General features: G+C 41.4%; 1 protein-coding gene across 2 annotated transcripts in view; it reads left to right on the top strand.

The window, feature by feature from the left end:
• LOC144605833 (protein PALS2-like) overlaps positions 1 to 20,883 on the top strand; it is an 86,106-nt gene that overhangs the window by 38,577 nt on the left and 26,646 nt on the right. Inside the window, exons 2-3 of one of the 2 annotated variants that reach the window (XM_078421441.1) lie at positions 12,883 to 12,984; positions 20,065 to 20,183. In XM_078421441.1, coding sequence (XP_078277567.1) covers positions 12,948 to 12,984; positions 20,065 to 20,183 — 156 coding nt within the window. In that variant the 5' untranslated portion in view covers positions 12,883 to 12,947. Of the gene's footprint in view, positions 1 to 12,879; positions 12,985 to 20,064; positions 20,184 to 20,883 lie in introns of both variants that reach the window. The other variant, XM_078421433.1, reaches the window with a different exon arrangement.

The raw sequence follows: 20,883 nt of genomic DNA, 5'->3' as shown, positions 1-20,883 counted from the left end.
CTTATCAAATGGACAGCATTTTGGTGAGAACAAGTAGAAAGCTTTTTTATCAGAGCTGTTCTAATGAAAGGTAATTTTCCTGAATTAATTGTGTCTTTTTCTTTCTTAGATGGCGTCTGTTTATGAATATTTCGGTGTCTCCTGACTTATTTCAGTTGCAGCAGTTCCACTACTTTGTGTTTGGCCTTTTCACCTGCAATTGTTTTTTATCTCTGATATTTGAGTGTTTCTTTCTATATCTCTAAGTCAGTTTTCTTTCACCTCCCCTTGATATTCTATTCTATTGGTATATTTTCTCAAGAGTTGAGAGTGTTTAACTGTCATATGCCCTGGGAACAGAACAATAGAATTTGTGCTGTAGCTTTACTGGAATATTTACACAACAATGCAACAAATAAATAAAAAATATGCAATAACACATTAAATTATCAGTTATACTGGGTAACTAGATCATAACATGCAGGAAAATAATTGCAGATGCTGGTTTACACCAAAGATAGACACAAAATGCTGGAGTGACTTAGTGGGTCAGGCAGCATCTCTGGAGAAAAGGAATAGGTGCCGTTTCGGGTCGAGACCCTTCTTTAGACTGAGAGTCAGGAGAGAGGAAAACTAGATGTATAAAAAGGTACAGAACAAATCAGTGCCAGCACTGATGGCCAAGGAGCCCACAATGATCCATTATTGGCTGCAGAAGAGGTAATAACAAAGGGATACGATCAGTGAAACTAGCAAGACGATTATGGTGGGGGAGGGATGGAGAGAGGATTCCAAGGGTTACTTAAAATTAGAGAAATCAATTTCATACCACTGGATTGGAAGCTGCCCAAGCGAAACATGAGATGCTGTTCCTCCAATTTGTGTGTGGCCTCACCTCACTCTGACAGTGGAGGAGATCCAGGACAGAAAGGTCAGAATGGGAAGTATAGTTAAAATGTTTGGCAACTGGGAGATTGCGTTGGCCAAGGCAGACTGAGCATAGTTCAGCGAAACGATCGCCCAGTCTGCGTTTAGTCTCGCCAATATATAGGAGTCCACGCCATGAACAACGGATACAGTAGATGACAGAGGAGGTGCAAGTGAACCTCTGCTTCACTTGAAAGGACTGTCGGGGTCCCTGGATGGAGTCAAGGGAGGAGGTATAGCGACAGGGGAAGCATCTCCTGTGGTTGCTGGGGAATGTACCTGGTGAGGGAGTGGTTTGGGTGAAAAGGGATTAGTGAACCAGCCATTTGTGGAAGGAACGGTCATAATAGTGCAAGCCAAAGTACAAAGTGCAACCTATCAAAAATTGAGGTAGGATTGTGGTTCAGGTTGCGTATGGTGGTTTGATGGGCGTGATGGTTGATGGGAAGAAACTGTCCTGTACCCTCTACCTGATGATGGCAGTAAAATGCGAGCTTGGCCAGGGTCTATGATTATATCGGCTGCATTGATGGGCTTTCTTTGTGATTGCATCAATATGCTGGACACAGGTTAGATCTTCAGTGATATGCCTAGGAGCTTGAAGTTGTTGACTTTCTCCACCATCGTCACACCAATGAAAACAGTTCACCCTCTGCTTTCCCTTCCTGAAGTCAAAAATCAGCTCCTTGATTATGCTAATGTTGAGAACAAGATTGTTGTTCTGGCACCATTCAATCAGATTAGCAATCTCCCCCCTGTACACTGATTCATTGTTACATGTTATTTGTCCGAACCTGGTGGAATTGTCAGCAAATTTAAAGATGGCTTTGTAGCTGTGGCTGGCTGTACAGTCATGGGTATAGAGACTGAGGGAATTTGGCATGTCTCCAGTCACTCGTACAAACCACTACAGGTGCATCATAGAAACCATGCTGTTAGGTTGCATCACTGCTTGGTTTGGGAACAGCACTGCTCAAAACAGCAAGAAATTGCCAAGAGTTGTAGATGTAGCCCAGTTATGTATGGTATATCTGACAGTACACGTGACCATAATAAACCTAAACCTAGTAGCGTAGGGGACTGAGCATGCAGCTTGAGTTGCCTCTGTATTGATTGGTACAACATCAGAGCTGGATGCTTTCTGAGGATTCGTCCTCTTGAAGGATCTTCTAATGTTGGCATTGAAGACTGAGCTCACATTGTCATCATGGACTGTGGGGGCTCGTGATAGTACACTGTTCTCTCTTTCAAAGCGAGCACAGAAAGAATTGACCTTGCTTTTATATTCACCATTATCCCTCACACATGACACATGTCATGTAAAGACATTGAACAGTGCTCTTATCTGAATGAGAGAAAGCACATTGAAATATCTGATGCGACTGGTGTCAGATAAAGACTGAAGTGTTTCTTCCACTATCTCCCCAAAAAGCTGTCTTATGTTAAATGTAGCGTATTGTGCCATACACCCATTTCTTCAAATTTGAAGTCTGTTTCACTCTCTACAGATGCTACTTGATTTGGTGAGTACTTAACAACGTTTTCTGCTTTTGATCAGAGAAAAAATGACCAGTCCAATATGAGTTGCTGCCAACTATCTTTCCCTTGGCTGGAAAGATTTTGCAAAATCGATTGAAATCATTTTGTATGAAATGGTGTAGGAAAATAACTGCAGATGCTGGTACAAATCGAAGGTATCACAAAATGCTGGAGTAACTCAGCAGGTCAGGCAGCATCTAGGAGAGAGGGAATGGGTGACGTTTCGGTTCGAGACCCTTCTTCAGTCTGAAGAAGGGTCTCGACCCGAAACGTCACCCATTCCCTCTCTCCTTGTATGAAATAGTGGTGTGTCATGGACTATTAATTTGAAGTGCTTGTCAGCAAAGTGGACAGGCTTTTCATCTAATAAAATTACTTGATACAACTTGTATGTTTCTTAGCTTCTAATTTCAAGGATGAGCCATGCGTATCAATTAGTTATCAAGTACTTTTGCTTTAATTCCTGTAGAGGTTTGATATTATGTAGCTGTAAATATCTTTTCAAAGAAGGTTTACAATCCTGATGGGAGCTATTTGGACCGTATGCTTTTCGCTGTTGCTTTTAAGATGCAACATGTGGATCTAAACCATCTGGATTTTACAATACCCACGTGGCGTAATGCAGTTCAGTTTATTTCTAGTATTGGTTAGCAGTGTTTTTTCTATTATTTTAATAAACCTGTTCAATAGTTTATCAGGATAAATCAGACTGCTGTGGTTCATCTTACTAATTAAATCATGGAGATTGCAAGGTGACCAGTGACAGATATCCACTAAGGAATATGATCACCAATCAATTCAGCCACTTAGGTAAATTAGCAGATTGTATAAAGGTGCAGTCTAATTTTAAAGTCTTGCTTAGTGAACCTTGGTGCTGAGCATTGTGGATGTAAGTGAAGTCCACCATGCCATTGAACATTTTGTAGCATTTTTCCCCCCATTTTTGCTTCTTTGCAGTCTTTTATATTGGTTTTATTTATTCTACTTGTTTATTCTGTTCTTGGAATGATAGACACTTAATCTGTTTGTTTTAATTTTGTTTTAAATAATTCATTTGCATCATTCTATTTTAGTGTAGAGAAACAGCTTGGGGTACATCAGAGGTGCAATCACACTAAAATTGAATGAAGCCAAAGGAGATGGGAGGGAGGTGACTAACAGCTAGGTCAGGTGCAGCTATGAATGATGGATTTGGAGGACACATAGGTGAAGAGTCCAGATGAGCGCATCCAGAGCAATTGATTTGGATTTTGAAGGAATCCAAAATGTTTGAGGGAACAGGGTAGTGGTGATTGCAGCATTGCAGATGAAGGAAGAGATTTGTAAGTTGAAAGAACTGTTGCACCTGACAACGAAGCAGGAGGTGGGACCTGGTAGTGTTGGGATACCGGCAGCATTGTTAAGGTGGAACGCCAAACAAGAATGGAAATAAAAGTCACATTTATTATGAGTCTGAAGAAGGGTCTTGACCCAAAACGTCACCTATTCTTTTTCTCCAGAGATGCTGCCTGACCCGCTGAGCTACTCCAGCATTTTGTGTCTTTATCTTCAGTATGAACCAGCATCTGCAATTCCCTCCTACACACGCAATTGTATAGATTATTTTACAAGATTAAGTTCATTACAGTTGATTAAATACTTCATGCATAATACACTAGTAATGACATTTCACAAGTAGCTATTACTTTACACACAATAAAGCCTCACAAAGAGTAAATAAAATAAACTTGCTTATCATTTTTTATGTTAATTGAGGGAGAGGCTGTGGCAACATTGAGGTGAGGCAGTAAATATTGCTTATTCACAAGTTCCGGAGTCCAGATTTGATCCTACAACTTGTGCTGTATGAACAGGGTGTGCAAGTTCTCCCTGTGGGCTTCCGCTGGATACTCTGGGTACTTGTTTCCTCCCATATCCAGCCTGGAGGTTAATTACTTAATGTAATTTGGAGTAAGCTAATGGTTGAAAAATAATTCGGAACAGTTGATGGGCATGTGGGAACTGTATCGATGCGGGCAGGGCTATAAACACTTCTACATGAGCTTCAGCAAGACCTTTGACAAGATTTAATGTGAAAGGCTAGTCTGGAGGTTAGATCTTGGATCCAATATAAGCTAACCAATTTGATACAAAATTGGCTTTGTGGTCAGTGTCAGAGGATGGCAGTGGTGGTTTTGGATAGGAGGCCTATGACCAACGGTGTGCCCTAGGGAGATGTGCTGGGTCCATTATTATTTGCCATCTTTATGAAAGATTTAGATGAGAATGTAGTTGGCATGTTTAGTAAGTTTGCAGATAACACAAAAAATGGTGGTAGACATGAAATGTGTAGGAAGGAACTGCAGACGCTGGTTTTTGGTGCGTTGTTGGTGGGGTAGTAAATTGGCGGTGTAGTGGACAATGAAGAAGACTTAAGATTACAGGATCCAGTAAAATTAGGAAAGTGGAAAGTGGGTCCAGAAATTGTGGATGGAATTTAACTCTTAACAACTGCAAATATTTATATTTTAGTAAGTTAAACCAGAGTAGAACTTCCAGTTAAATGGCAAACTCTTGGGGAGTGTTGTAGAGCAAAAATACCTTTGGATACAAGTGCATGGTTCCTAACAATGGCATCATAGGTAGACAGAATGGCGAAGAAGGCATTTGGCATGCTTGCTTCAATGGTTGGATCCTTAAGTACGAGTATTGGGACATCACGTTACAACTGTAAACGGTGTTGGTGAGACCGCACCTCAAATATTGTTTGTGTTTTTGGTCACCTAGCTCTAGGAAGGATGTTAATATGCTAGAAAGGATGCAGAAAAGAAATTTTATTGGGACTGTAGTGCTTGGGTTGCAAGGAGAGACTGGATAGGCTGGAGATTTTTCTCAAAGGCATATAGACTGACTGGTGACCTTAGAGGTGTATAAAATGTAGGGGGTCTTAGAACTAGAGAGTGGATATTTAAGGTGAGAGGGGAAAGATTTAAGCAGATCAGAGGTGGTGGGTATGTGGGAAGAACTGTCAGAGGAAGTGGTAGAGGTGGGTACAGTTATAATGCATTTAGACAGGTAGGAAGAGTTTAGAGGGATACTAGACCAAGTGGACCCGTTGGGCGCAAACCTCTCCTGCATTGGTGCAGCACCCTGTCCTCTCCCCCCCCCCTCTCTCTCCTCAACCCCCCTCCCTTCTCCCCCCTTCTCCCCTCCCCTCCCATTAAATTTTAAAATGTGAATAACTTAAAAAATATAAGACCAATTTCAATAAAACTACTTGCATTATCACTAAAGTGACAATGGTGAGTAAGGTGGGCCTAAAATTGTCGTGCTATCGTGTACCGTTTTGGCTGAGGTTTTAGTATATAGATATCACAGGCAAAAAGGACTAGTTCAGATAGGCAACTTGGAACACGTTGGGACAAAAAGCTTGTGTCCATGCTGTGTACCTCCATGACTCGGTGCTGGAGAATGGAACAAAGTCATGGGAAAGATTGCTGGGCTCGTGCACTGAGTAGAGTTGGAGCAAAGTTGAGAAGGACCATAAGGATTTTTTTCATCCTTAATCACAGTTGTTGAGAAGATCAAATGTAAATTTGTTTTAATGCCTTTTTCAGTGCTGTTACAGGTGCACAAACATGATTAGAGAAATTCTTGCAGGGGGTTGCAGATTTGGAAGGTGATGTCAAGAGCTTGTAAAGGAATAAATGGTCAGACATGAGATTATAGTTTATAAAGGGCCTGCAATTTTTGAGAAGTTGTGTGATGATAATTTTGAAAGATATAAGACTGGTTTAGAGGAAATTATTTGAGATATCGATAAGCAAATGTCCCAAGAATGAAATGCAATTCACTGGAAATTTGGACAAGATGGGGTTGTGGCTGCCTGACACCTGCTGAGTTACTCCAGCACTTTGTGTCTTTCAGAGGCAGTCATGTTTCTCTGGGTCTGGCTGCATTTAGGTCATTCTGGGCAATGAAAGCAGATTTCCTTCCCTGAAAGCCATTAGTGAGCCAAATAGGTTTTCATCAGAACCTCATAGTTTCGTCCTCAGCGTTACAAAGTATAGCTTTCTAAAACTATTTTGTATTGTTGGTAAAGTCAAGTCAAGTCAAGTCAATTTTATTTGTATAGCTCATTTAAAAACAACCCACGTTGACCAAAGTGCTGCACATCTGATTAGGAAAAAAAAAAGAAACATACAGTAGGCTTCAAAATTACTAGTTTAATAACTTCACTGCACTATCTATTTATTCAAGGCTGTAACTTGGGCTATATTGCTTTAGGTGTATCTGCATTGAACTAATATGTTGAGAGCAACGTACTTGACACTTAAAAAAAATATATATATATATAAATTAATGCTTTGGAATAGGAATGAACTGGTTATGAAACTTTGAGGAAATGGAAAATCCCTAAAGATCAATTAAAGTAGCTTAGTGCGTCATGGATAGGCTATCAGCAGTGTGAGTTTTAATCATCTTGATGGCGGTATCGAAGTGAATATACTTTGAAGCTATCAGTGACTAATAATTCAAGAGGTCATTACTTTGAGCTTTGACTCAGCACCTCCCATCCCCAGAAATGATGTGAGAATCTGTTTACCTAGGCAGAAAGCAATGCGCCAATTAGTTCAGCAGAAGCAGTTTGAAAAGTGGCTTTGGCTGAGCTCACCCCGTAGAGTTGGGGCTTTATTGCTTTTCATAGAATGTGAAAGGAACATTGAAGCGTATGGAGAAATGTGGTACTTTGCTGTCACGCTTTAATCCTGCTGAACCTCTGACAATATCCATCATTTCTAATGTACTGTATGATCTTGTACTGGTGCTTTGATATTATCCAACAATTTATCCACCCCCAACTCAGCACCAAACACAGTTTCTTCACTCCCCTGCTATTGCTTCTTGAAATGTCATTAATCAGTGAGCCAGCTTTATTTAGTTCATGCTGCCTCTCCTACCATTATTTCACTGGATTGTTGGTATATTGAAATTGCATATGATTATTACATGCATTTTATAATGCTCCCTTTGTTTCTGAAATAATTCATATTTTATTTTGTATTCAATTAATTTTCTTGCTGTCACAGGTCTGCCCACATACTCTTTCTCTGTTAAATGTTAAGCTCTCGCACTGTCAGATGTGCTTTTCACTTTTGTTAACTTTCCTACGCTTCCCTTTTTAGTCTGGGATTTTGGTTTGCTGACCGTTGCTAAGTGTGTGTGGCAGGCTCTCCTCCAATAAACAAAGAAAGGACAGACCAGAATGTGACAACTTCTAATGCCTGGAAATTGTTTGATCATTAATGAAGTATTTTTGCAAATACAAAAAAAAATCCAGGTGGAGAAACCAGGAACTATGGATGCAGGAATCTTGAGCAATATGCTGGAAAGCGATGTTTCAGAAGAAAGGTCTTGACCCGAAACCGCCTGTTTTCTGCCCTCCAGGAATGTTGCCTGACTTGCTGAATTACTCCAGCAATTTGTGTTTTGCTAAAGATATCCAGATGATGCAATTTGAAATAAAAAGGGAAAATGCTCATCAGGTCAGGCCACAACAGTAGAAAGTTAATTTGAAGTCTAATCAGTGTTGTTCCAAACAGAAACATGGCAGAAAATATTAGCCACTCTGGGGAGCACCATGAAGGGCTTCCACAAACCCTTGTGACATCTCTCATGTAAATTTGAGAGGGCAGAAAATAACTCACTTCAACCTCTTTTTTGGGGCAATGGCTAATGGCTAAACGCACTCACAAGGTAAGTACGAACCAAAATCACATTAGTGCAGTCTCTGTAGTGTGATTGAAGGCGGAAGATGATTGGATTACTGAACATCAATGACATCACAGCCACTCCTGTGCTCACAATGAACATCAACTCTTATGTACTGGATGGACATCAGGAGCAGAATTGGTGTTCTTTCCTCTTTTGTAAAACAACATTAGCTCAAAAGAAGACGGGAGATTTTTTTTTAATATGCAGGTTTGCAAATCCTCAAAATAACACTTGTTTCATGGCCAAGGACTTGCTTCTAAAATGCCGTTTTGCCATTCTAGCTTATTTGTGCATAGCAAGATCACATCAGCAGTAATGAGACCAATGACAGGGGATCTTTGGGCAGGTCATAGGAGTGAAATTGTGTCTTTCTTTGGTGCATGTTCCCTGAGCACCCTTACTTACGGCTGCCAATTCTGGCAGATGAAGTAATTTATCACTTGTCAGTCCACCAGGCCATGTATTGTCAATCTTTTTGTGCCTCATCCTGTTTGGAAGTAAAGTGTTTTTTCCTTCAAGTTCAACCATTTCCATGCATTGTAAAAGATACAACTTTCGCAAAAGGGGAACAATTGCCACTAGTTATACATCCATGCTGATGCATATTGCATTCTTTTGCTCTGTTCCAGCTAATTTAAAGTCCATTTTTTAAACCACTGCCTCTTGGTTCTGCCTACCGTTCTTGAAGACCAGTCTCCTGAGCAGTACTGTTGACAGCCGTGACTAAACCTAAATAAGCAGAAGCTGACACATTCTTGCTATTTGTTTTTTAAAATTTAATTTAATTTAAAACTGCCTTTTATTACCACACTGTTACTTTCATTGCAACCGTGTAAATCCTCACATTCTGCTCTCTGAAAACAGCCCTCTCCTCACTCAAAGAATGGCATGAAGCTTTTCACCATCTCTCCCACATGTTACCCTGCCCTTTCCTGCTTCCTCCACCCTTTTTGGACTTCACTGTGGCAAGGCTTTGCTTTTAAATACTTGAGTTTTCTTTTTTAAAGTTTATAAACACTTAATATTTTATAGTTTACAATTTATGACAAGTTGTTGCTCTGCTGTTGTTCCTTATTAACCAACTCGGGAATTAACAATGTGGTATACAGTGGGAATCAGATGTATGGTGCTGTGCTTTACAGAAATAGTTACTTCATCTGCCTGGAGCAACAACCTCTGCTGTACCTGGCTGTCTTTGTGCAAGGGTTGCGTGTAATTGGTATTGCAGGACATTTGACCTGATCTGATACTGGCACAGTTATTGGATTTTCTCTGTTTTAATAATACAAAAGTCTGAGGAATGAATGATGAGATTCTGGATTACTCTGTTCAACCTTTTCCAAAAATTGCCGCGGTTAGTGAAAATTGGATGCCCTCTCAGTGGATTTGATTATCCGGTTATACCTGATGGTTCTCTTGAAACTTCTCTCTTTGCAAAAAGCATGCTTTAGAATTGGTAACTGAAACAGTAACCCTTCGCGACAGCGAAACCGTTTTCCATTGTATCTCCGTGCATGTGACAATAGTTAACCAATACTCTAAAACTGACTTGGTTTTTCAAACGGCAAGGCTGCTGACTTTGGATATCTAGATTTGGAAAAATGTTTAACTTTTCTACTTTGGAAAGACCTAAAAAGGGTGGCCGTGTCTTTAAATTAAATTTGATTAAATTGCAGATGACTTTTATCACTGTTTTGCTGGAATGTGTTGGAAGCCAATTTGAATTTCATTTTCCTTTGTCTTTATCTTCCATTGGCCCATCTTTTTTTCATCTGCTCCTTCGCAACCTTTGTTTCACAGGATCGAGTCTCAATTGGTATACATGACTTTCACAATTGACTTAATTTCAATTTGGCTCATCTTGCTTTCTGAAAGGATTAGAACGCATTTGTGCGATTTCACTGTTACGTCTATGCCCATTGTGCCACTGCTTCCAGTATAAGGAGACAGAGTGTTGTAGTAAAGGTACTTTTCAGATTACAGGCCTGCAACAAAAGGTGCACCACAAGAATCGATGCTAGGTCTTCTATTGTTTACTATTCATAATAATGATTTGGATTGGAATGTAGGTGGTACTATTAATACATTTGCAGATACGATGCGATAGAACTTTATTTACCCCAGGAGGGAAATTGGTCAGATGACACTAAAATTGGTAGTATGGTGGAGCAAGATACCCATACCGGTTCAGAGACAGAGAGGTGTCTGTTGAACTACCTGTCAGACATTCCTTTTCTCGCTTGCCTCCCCCCCCCCCCCCATCTCAAACCACTTTTCTGATCTGCTCTTTTGGCAGCACCTCATCTTTTAATTACATACATCGAGTAACATTTTGAGAATTTCAGATCATGGCCACTGGTCTCTTTCTTTTAAGCCAGGCATTAGTAATGATTCTGCGGCTGTTCTGTGCAGCTCCTGTCGGACTTGCTCTTTTTATGCCCCGATGCAAGCCCTCCTTTCTTGCCATTTAACCATGGCTCTATTTTTGATTTGTACAGATTTGGCAAATAAATGTGATTAAAGTCTCTTAGGTTTTTTTTCCACTGAACCCATGTGCAATGTAATACCTAAATTGTACAATTACATCTGAGTCATTTAACATTAGCATGCACAGTGCCCTCCATAATGTTTGGGACAAAGACATTTTATTTAATTATTGGCCTCTGTACTTTGAGATTTGTAATAGAAAAAATCACATGCGGTTAAAGTGCACATTGTCAGATTTTATTAAAGGCCATTTTTATACATTTTGGTTTCACCATGTAGAAATTAAAGCAGTGTTTATACATAGTCCCCCCATTTCAGGGCACCATAATGTTTGGGACACATGGCTTCACAGGTCTTTGTAATGCTCAGGTGTGTTTAATTGCCTCAATGCAGGAAAAAGAGAGCTCTCAGCACCTAGTCTTTCCTCCAGTCTTTCCATCATGTTTGGAAACTTTTATTGCTGTTTATCAATATGAGGACCAAAGTTGTGCCAATGAAAGTCAAAGAAGCCATTATGAGAAACAAGAATTAAACTGTTAGAGACATCAGCCAAACCTTAGGCTTACCAAAATCAACTGTTTGGAACATCATTAAGAAGAAAGAGAGCACCGGTGAGCTTACTAATCGCAATGGGACTGGCAGGCCATGGAAGCTGAAGACAGAAGATAGAAGACAGAAGAATTCTATCTATAATAAAGAAAAATCCCCAAACACCTGTCAGACAGATCAGAAACACACTTCAGGAGTCAGATGTTGATGTCAGATGTCAATGGCGACTGCTCGCAGTAGACTTCATGAACAGAAATACAGAGGCTACACTGCAAGATGCGAACCAATGGTTAGCTGCAAAAAAATAGGATGGCCAGGTTACAGTTTGCCAAAAAGTACTGAAAAGAGCAACCACGGTTCTGGAAAAAGGTCTTGTGGACAGATGAGACGAAGATTAACTTATATCAGTGATGGCAAGAGCAAAGTTTGGAGGAGGGAAGGAACTGCCCAAGATCCAAAGCGTACCACCTCATCTGTGAAACACGGTGGTGGGGGTGTTATGGCCCCTGGTATGGCTGCTGAAGGTACTGGCTCACTTATTCTTCATTGATGATACAACTGCTGATGGTAGTAGCATAATGAATTCTGAAGTGTATAGACACATCCTGTCTGCTCAAGTTCAAACAAATGCCTCAAATCTCATTGGCCAGTGGTTCATTCTACAGCAAGACAATGATCCTAAACATACTGCTAAAGCAACAAAGGATTTTTTCAAAGCTAAAATGGTCAATTATTGAGTGGCCAAGTCAATCGCCCAATCTGAACCCAATTGAGTATGACTTTTATATGCTGAAGAGAAAACTGAAGGAGACCTGCCCCCAAAACAAGCATAAACTAAAGATAGCTGCAATACAGGCCTGGCAGAGCATCACCAGAGAAGACACCCAGCAACTGGTGATGTCCATGAATCGCAGACTTTAAGCAGTCATTGCATGCAAAGGATATGCAACAAAATACTAAACATGACTACTTTCATTTACATGATATTGCTGTGTCCCAAATATTATGGTCCCCTGAAATGGGGGGGACTACGTGTAAACACTGCTGTAATTTCTACATGGTGAAACCAAAATGTATAAAAGTGGCCTTTATTAAAATCTGACAATGTGCACTTTAAGCACATGTGATTTATTTCTATTACAAATCTCAAATCTCATTCCAGGGAGGAACTTGAGGTAGACGTGAAAGATTTATAATTTGGTTACATGTGCTTGATATTTTTAAATGATTTTTCATGTCTATGGATCTATTTTGTTTAATTTTCAAAGTAAAGCATCCTCAAATGGAAATCGGCATCAGTCTAAAAATTTAGAGGCTAAAATAACTTAATGTAGCCTTTAGACGGAAGCTGTGAGGTGTGTAGGTGTGTGTGGGTGTATGAATTTTATTAACTGGAATAAGCAAATATTTCCAGAGATTAGATTATTCCTTTCCAAGTGAAACAGTGTTATGTGGATATAGGAGTCATTTGGACACTATTTTTGGTTGAATGTAGGGTCGAACGAAATCTGACTTGATTTGGGGTTTGTGGATATTATTTCAATGCCAAAACCACTGATGTTTCAAAGAGCCATGTTATGAGCATTTTGCATCTGTTTTATCTCCATGTTTTAATCTTACTTTTTCCCATCCAATTTTTTTCAGTAGGAAGGAACCACTACTGAATGAAAAATACAACTGAGTCATAATATGAACAATCCAATTAATTTTGGATGATTGAAAAGGCTTTGGATCAGCAAATGAATGAAGGTAAAAAGAAACATCCAAGAACACATATCATATAATTATAATTTCTCTTTAACTGAATGATAGACTTTATGTTTGCTTGCTTTCCTGCTGGTCACCTGCTGATAAATTAATAATCTAATTCTATAGTTAAGTATGAGTTCAGATAATGCTGCAGCTATTAACCATTGTATAATCAGTATCCACATACTAATGGTTTGGCAACAACCCTATTCATGTTTGTTAATTGCAGAGTGCAGAATTTGCCATTATTAAATGGCATATTAACTATTTCTAGAAGTGGTTGTTGCAATGTTCTTTATTGGTTACTTGGGTAACTGTTAAAAAAAATGAACATGATGCATTTACATGCTGTAAATCAGTAACAAAAACTACAATAGGAAAATAAAGCACAAGTCTGCTGTTTTCATGTAGCTGATGCACAAAGCTTCAATCAGACACGTTAATTTTACATGAATGAAAAATAAGCGTTTAATTTGCTATTTAAAAATAATTGGAAAAAGAATCACTATTGCTTGGGGTCGGAGAGGAAATTCCCGGATTTTTTCCCCCCAAATTGGCCTGGGTTTTTAATCCGGTTTTTCGCCTCTCCCAGGAGATCACTCAGTTCTTTTGGTTGGGCGGTTGGAGCGGGTGGAGCAGCGGCCGGGTGGTAGGTTTAGTAACCGAGCACGGGGCTTTGTTTGGAGAGTATGAGTGCCAGGGCAGTTTATTGTTCTGGGTGTCAGATGAGGGGAATCTGGGAGTCTGATAGTCTTCCAGACATCCACATCTGCGCCAGGTGCGATGAGATGGGGCTCCTAAGGGACCGTATTAGGAACCTGGAGCGGCAGATTGATGACCTCCGTCTGGTTAGGGAGAGTGAGGAGGTTATAGAGAGGAGTTATAAAGAGGTGGTCACTCCAAGACCACGGGAGGTAGACAAGTGGGTCACGGTTAGGGGGGGCAAGGAGCAGAGGAAGGGACGAGAGAGTACCCCAGTGGATGTACCCCTTGTACCCCTTGGCAATAAATACTCCTGTTTAGGTGTTGTTGGGAAGTATAGCCTACCTGGGGGCAGCGACGGCGCCCGGGCCTCTAGCACGGAGTCCGGCCCTGTTGCTCAGAAGGGTAGGGAAAGGAAGAGGAGAGCGATAGTGATAGGGGACTCTATAGTGAGGGGGTCAGATAGGCGATTCTGTGGACGCAGTCGGGAGACCCGGATGGTGGTTTGCCTCCCTGGTGCCGGTGTCCGGGATGTGTCTGAGCGTGTCCAGGATATCCTGAAAGGGGAGGGAGAGGAACCAGAGGTCGTGGTACATACAGGTACCAACAATATAGGTAGGATAAGGGAAGAGGTCCTGAAAGGAGAATTTAGGGGGCTAGGAAGAGAGTTTTTAAAAAAACGACTAGGTAGAGGATTGAAGTGTAGGACATCTAAGGCTGTAATCTCTGGATTACTCCCTGTGCCACGAGCTAGTGAGTATAGAAATAGGAGGATAGAGCAGTTTAATGTGTGGCTCAGGAGTTGGAGCAGGGGTGAGGGATTCGTTTTTCTGGATAATTGGGCCTGTTTCTGGGAAAGGTGGGAACTGTATAGGCCGGACGGTCTCCACCTTAACCAGAGGGGAACCAATATCCTGGCGGGGAGGTTTGCTAGCACTGTTGGGGAGGGTTTAAACTAATTTGGCAGGGGGTTGGGATACAGCATGGAGCTAGTATAGGGGGTGAGGAGAAGGAAAATATAGAGGAAAAAACTGGTCAGATTGGGAGGCAGAACAAGAATGCCCCAGCACAATGTGGTAGGGCAAGTCTGAACGGCATTTATTTTAATGCAAGGAGTATTGGAAGCAAGGGGGATGAATTGAAGGTGTTACTGAACACATGGGAGTACGACATTGTTGCCATTACGGAAACATGGTTGAAGGAAGGGCAGGACTGGCAGCTCAATATTCCAGGATATAGAATCTTCAGGAGAGACAGAGAGCAGGGAAAAAGGGGAGGGGGTGTTGCAGTATTAATCAAAGAATCTATTTCTGCTGTAAGAAGGGATGACATATTAGCGGGTTCCTCAAATGAGGCTATTTGGGTGGAATTGAGAAATAGAAAAGGGGCATGCACCTTACTGGGTGTATACTACAGATCCCCAAACAGTCAGAGGGAAATAGAAGAACGTATTTGTAGGCAAATCTCGGGGGTGTGTGAAAACAACAGGGTAGTAATAGTAGGGGATTTCAACTTCCCGAATATTGATTGGGATAGCCAAAGTGTCAAGGGCCCTGAGGGTGCAGAGTTCCTAAGGGTTATCCAGGAGGGCTTTTTGAGCCAATATGTTGAAAGTCCAACAAGGGAGGGGGCGGTATTGGACTTAATCTTGGGAAATGAGGCTGGACAGGTGGCTGAAGTGTCAGTGGCAGAGCATTTTGGTGACAGTGATTACAATTCAGTGATATTTAAGGTGGTAATGGAAAAGGATAAAGAGGGACCAGAGGAAAGAGGAAAATTTCTAAATTGGGGCAAGGCCGATTTTAATCTGATAAGGCAGAAGTTGGCCCTGGTGGAGTGGGATCAGCTTCTCGTGGGGAAGACCGCATCAGAACAGTGGGAGTCATTCAAAGGAATAATTGAAAAAGTACAGAGGAAGCATGTTCCCCTAAAGTTCAAGGGTGGGACAAACAAGTCCAAAGAACCTTGGATGTCGAACGATATAGTAGGATTGATTTGAAAAAAAAGGGGGGCTTTTGGAAGGCATAAAGAACTTAAGGCACAGACATCATTAGAGGAATACAGAAGGTGTAGGGCGGTTCTTAAAAAAGAAATTAGGAGAGCAAAAAGGGGCCATGAGATAGCACTAGCGGGCAAAATAAAATAAAATCCCAAAGTGTTCTATAAGTATATCAAGGGTAAGAGGATAACGAGGGAAAGAGTGGGGCCCATCAGGGACCATAGTGGAAAGCTGTGTGTGGAGCCAGAGGATGTAGGAGATGTTTTAAATGATTTTTTTGCATCTGTTTTTACGAGGGAGGAGGGCGATGCGGACTTAGAAATGGAGCAGGAGGGTTGTGATGGTCTTGAGCATATTGCTATTGACAGGGAGGCGGTGCTGGAGGCTCTGGCAGTGGATAAGTCTCCGGGCCCTGACGAGATGTATCCCAGGATGCTGAGGGAGGCAAGGGAGGAGATTGCGGGGGCTCTGGCACAAATTTTCAGAGCCTCTCTTGCAACAGGGGATGTACCGGAGGACTGGAGGATAGCTAATGTGGTGCCATTATTTAAAAAGGGCAGTAGGGATAAACCTGGGAACTACATCGGTGGTGGGGAAGCTGCTAGAAAAGATTCTGAGGGACAGAATCAGTCTTCACTTGGAGGATCAAGGGTTAATTAAGGATAGTCAACATGGCTTTGTTAAGGGAAGGTCGTGTCTGACTAACTTGATTTAATTTTTTGAAGGGGTGACCAAGGAGGTAGATGGGGGTAGTGCAGTGGATGTGGTATACATGGATTTCAGTAAGGCTTTTGACAAGGTCCCACACAGGAGACTAGTCAAGAAGGTAAGAGCCCATGAGATCCAGGGCACCTTGGCAAAATGGATAAAAAACTGGTTTAGTGACAGAAGGCAGAGGGTGATGGTAGAAGGGTGCTTCTGTGACTGGAGGACGGTGTCCAGTGGGGTGCCACAGGGATCGGTGTTGGGTCCCTTACTGTTTGTAATCTACATAAATGATCTGGATGTCAACGTACAGGGCATGATCAGCAAGTTTGCAGATGACACAAAGGTAGGGGGGTGGTGAATAGCGAAGAAGGGATCTGCAAGCTGCAGGAAGATATAAATGAGATGGTCAGATGGGCGGAGCAGTGGCAGATGGAATTTAATCCTGAAAAGTGCGAGGTGATGCACTTTGGCAGAAATAACTTGGAGAGGGAGTACACCATGAATGGAAGGACCCTAGGGAAGACAGGGGTACAGAGGGACCTTGGAGTACAGGTACACAAGTCCTTGAAGGCAGCAGGACAGGTGGATAGGGTGGTTAAAAAGGCATATGGGTTACTGGCCTTCATTAGCCGGGGCATCGAATATAAAAGTAGGGGGGTAATGATGGAATTGTACAGAACACTGGTGAGGCCACAGCTGGAGTATTGTGTACAGTTCTGTTCACCACATTATAGAAAGGATGTGATAGCTTTGGAGAGGGTGCAGAGGAGATTCACCAGGATGCTGCCAGGGATGAAGGGCCTCGGCTATGAGGAGAGACTGGGCAGACTGAGGTTGTTTTCACTGGAGCAGAGAAGGCTGAGAGGGGACATGATCGAGGTGTACAAGATCATGAGGGGCATGGATAAGGGAGATGGCGGGGAACTTCTTCCACTGGTGGAAGGTTCAACAACGAGGGGACATAGATACAGGGTAAGGGGAGGGAGGTTTCGGGGGGATGTGAGAAAGAACTTTTTCACCCAGAGGGTGGTTGGAGTCTGGAACTCACTGCCTGGGGTGGTGGTGGAGGCGGGAACACTCACAACGTTTAAGAGGCATTTGGATGGGCACTTGAAATGCTACAACATTCAGGGCTACGGTCCAAATGCGGGAAAATGGGATTAAAATGAGACTGTGTTTGGTAACGGGCGGCACAGACACGATGGGCCGAGGGGCCTCTTTCTGTGCTGTAGGACTCTATGACTCTATTTGCTTTCAGCTTTACACTTAGAAACATAGAAACATAGAAAATAGGTGCAGGAGTAGGCCATTCGGCCCTTTCTAGCCTGCACCGCCATTCAATATGATCATGGCTGATCATCCAACTCAGTAACCTGTACCTGCTTTCTCTCCATACCCCCTGATCCCTTTAGCCACAAGGGCCACATCAAACTCCCTCTTAAATATAGCCAACGAACTGGCCTCAACTACCTTCTGTGGCAGAGAATTCCACAGATTCACTACTCTCTGTGTGAAAATAAACGTTCTCATCTCGGTCCTAAAGAACTTCCCCCTTATCCTTAAACTGTGACCCCTTGTTCTGGACTTGGTAAAGTTGCTCTTTCAGTTCTATTCAGATTATTCTGAGAAATATTTTAAATATTTTAAAGTGGTAAAAGGAGAACTCTGGATTCAGAGCCAATGTGGGGTTTGCAGTGAGATATCTCATCAATGTAACAGATTATCTTTTCCTGAAGAGGCAGCCTAGCATGTTGACACTTTATCTGGGTGTGCTGCGTCCGACTTAGAATTGCTTCCTGCTATCACTGGGTACCCAAAATGGGAATATTTAATTCCCCAGCACCAATTTCCCTTGTATTAAGATCAATGTGTTTTGGAATGATTAACATTGATATTGAGCTATGTTATGTAATAGAAGAAACGATCAAGACCAGAGGTTCTTTAGATTTTGCCAAAATAATTTTCCTCATATCACGGGCTATTTGAACTCCAACAGTTCACAGGTGAAGGGTTAGAACTGGGTCAATGTAAGGGACCTAATTGCATGAGAGGACTTGCTGCCCTAAACCTGTCTATCATCATCATCATATCTAGTTTCTTACGCATACCTGATGTCCAATCTACATGATGTTATCAGGATGTTACTTGAGTTGCTGTTAATTTGCAGCTTACTATAGAAGGAAGTGAAACTGCTATCCTGGGATATTTAATGCATCCAATGACTGTGTCTTAGAACAGTTCAAAGAAAATGAATGGGGGTTGTTTGTTATCAGTCTGGGCTTTCTACATATAGCGTTGGAAGCTTCTCATGGTCTGCCACTCTGAAAGATTAATTTGCACTTCATTACTTTTACTCCACAAAAACTAAATATGTAGAAATTAAAGTTCCATTTGGTGTTGAATTTGTCTCGGAAACCCTTGTGGTATTGGCTTTAAAATGGCAATTTGGAATCTTATTCAAAGGGGTTTCACATAAAAGCATAGCTCAAGGAAATGCAAAATCAAGCAGATATTACCAGAAAATGTATTTTGGAACTTCCTCCCCCACATTATTTCTACTTCTGCATCCTCAATAAGCAAAGGGCATGTGCCACCCATGCCAATTTAGTTTGATTGCATGAAAAGCGTCAGTAAGCTGGCCAATCAGCATTTGGTCTGACTCTGGTCCCTGGTCACTATGTTTCACGACATGCTGTTCTCTCTGTGATCGTATGGATTTCCTCTTGTGTACCTGTTTCCTTCCACATGCCAAAGGTGTACTGGTGGGATAACTGGCTCCTGTAGGTCACCTCAAGTGTAGGTGAGTGGCAAGAAAATCGGAGGGCAATAATGGGCATTTGAGGGTCAATGGATTACAGTGAAATGAGTGGGGGAATGAGATTAATGGGATTGCTGTGAGAACTAGCTAGACTTTGTAGGGGGAAAGGGCTGCATGCTTACGCCAAAGAAATGTGTGAGGAATGTCAAATGATGTTACTTGATTGCTGTTAATTTGCAGCTTACTCTAGAAGGAAGTGAATCTGCTATCCTGGGATATTTAATGCATCCAATGACTGTGTCTTGGAGCAGTTAAAATAAAATTATGTGCTTGAAATGAATGGGAGTTGTTTGTTATCAGTCTGTGCTCTCTACATATGGCATTGGAAGCTTCTCATGGTCTGCCACTCTGAAATATTAATTTGCACTTAATTACTTTTACTCCACAAAAATTAAATTACCTATTAATTCTATCTAAGTAATTGAAACAAAATGACAAGGGAGGCATTTTGTGCACAGTAAAGTTAATTATTTAATAGGATATTTCCTACTCTGAATTTTCTGTCTACAGCTCTGTTCAGCTTACCAGGTCTTAAATAACAAACTTTGTACCTTCATTGGTGTTGCCAATTAACTCATATTAGAGTTAGCTGCAAATTAACAGCAACTCAAGTGACAGCATCTGTCAATAGCAAGGCAGAGCCAGAAAACAGTCATGACAAAAAATGTATTAAAAGATTATTTGTGAGTAATAAAGTAAGCCTTTTGAATTGTTTTAATTGCCTGTTATTTACTAAAGAAGCCCGATGTTTGCATAATGTAACTTGAATATAGAAAGCAAGTTTAAAATTCTGACTTGGTGATTATTGCTATTTGGTCCTTGGTTTTCAGTTCCATTTGTATGTCTTCCTCAGCAATGCAGCAAGTATTGGACAACCTCAATGAGTTGCCCATCTCAACAGGAGCTAAGGAGATAGATCTGATCTTCCTCAAAGGAATAATGGAAAGTCCAATTGTCAGATCTCTTGCTAAGGTATTGTGCTTACACTTTTTTAAATGCTTATTTCCCCCGCATCACTGCCACCCCCATAAAATTATATTTCCTAAAAGCATGTTAACTACATGTACATTCATTAATGTACTACTGCGAATGTTATGCTTTGCAGGAATTATAGGAAACAATGATATTGGACCTGGAAAACAGAGATTTAGATGAATATTGGAAGGATTTCTTAAAGTAATTGACATAAAATCTCCTGCTAGGAATGAACTGTTGTTATTACTGCACCCCGATGTTTGATATGCTTTACCTGGAGAGAATCTTTCAAAAGAGACTTCCTGAATGAAGGCAGTTCCAACATGGTTGGCAAAGCCCAGCTCAGTGAAGATGCCTCTGACCACATGGCAAATCTTATCCATTGAAATGTCTGTAACTAAGTCAAAGTTGATCTCTGATTGCATCTGGCTTGTTTGGTAGGATTTTGGCAGTAATTCAGAAGAAAGGTTTTAATGTTCTTGATTTTGCAGGAGAAAGCGAGCAGATCCTTGAGAAGCTGCAAAACCTGAGTCATTTGAACTTCAATCTTCTTTATTTTGCTACTTAAAAGTCTGACACTGCATTCCTCTCCACATTTGGGTAGAGACTTGTGGGCACCATCAATTACAGTGAGGTGGGGAGGGAGGGTTAGGGAAAAAGTCCCTTTTCCAGAAGGAAGTTGAAATCTTTGTCTACC

The sequence above is a fragment of the Rhinoraja longicauda genome, chromosome 2 (assembly GCF_053455715.1).
Source record: "Rhinoraja longicauda isolate Sanriku21f chromosome 2, sRhiLon1.1, whole genome shotgun sequence".
Classification (NCBI taxonomy): domain Eukaryota; kingdom Metazoa; phylum Chordata; class Chondrichthyes; order Rajiformes; family Arhynchobatidae; genus Rhinoraja; species Rhinoraja longicauda.
This window is presented reverse-complemented; position numbering and strand designations above follow the sequence as displayed.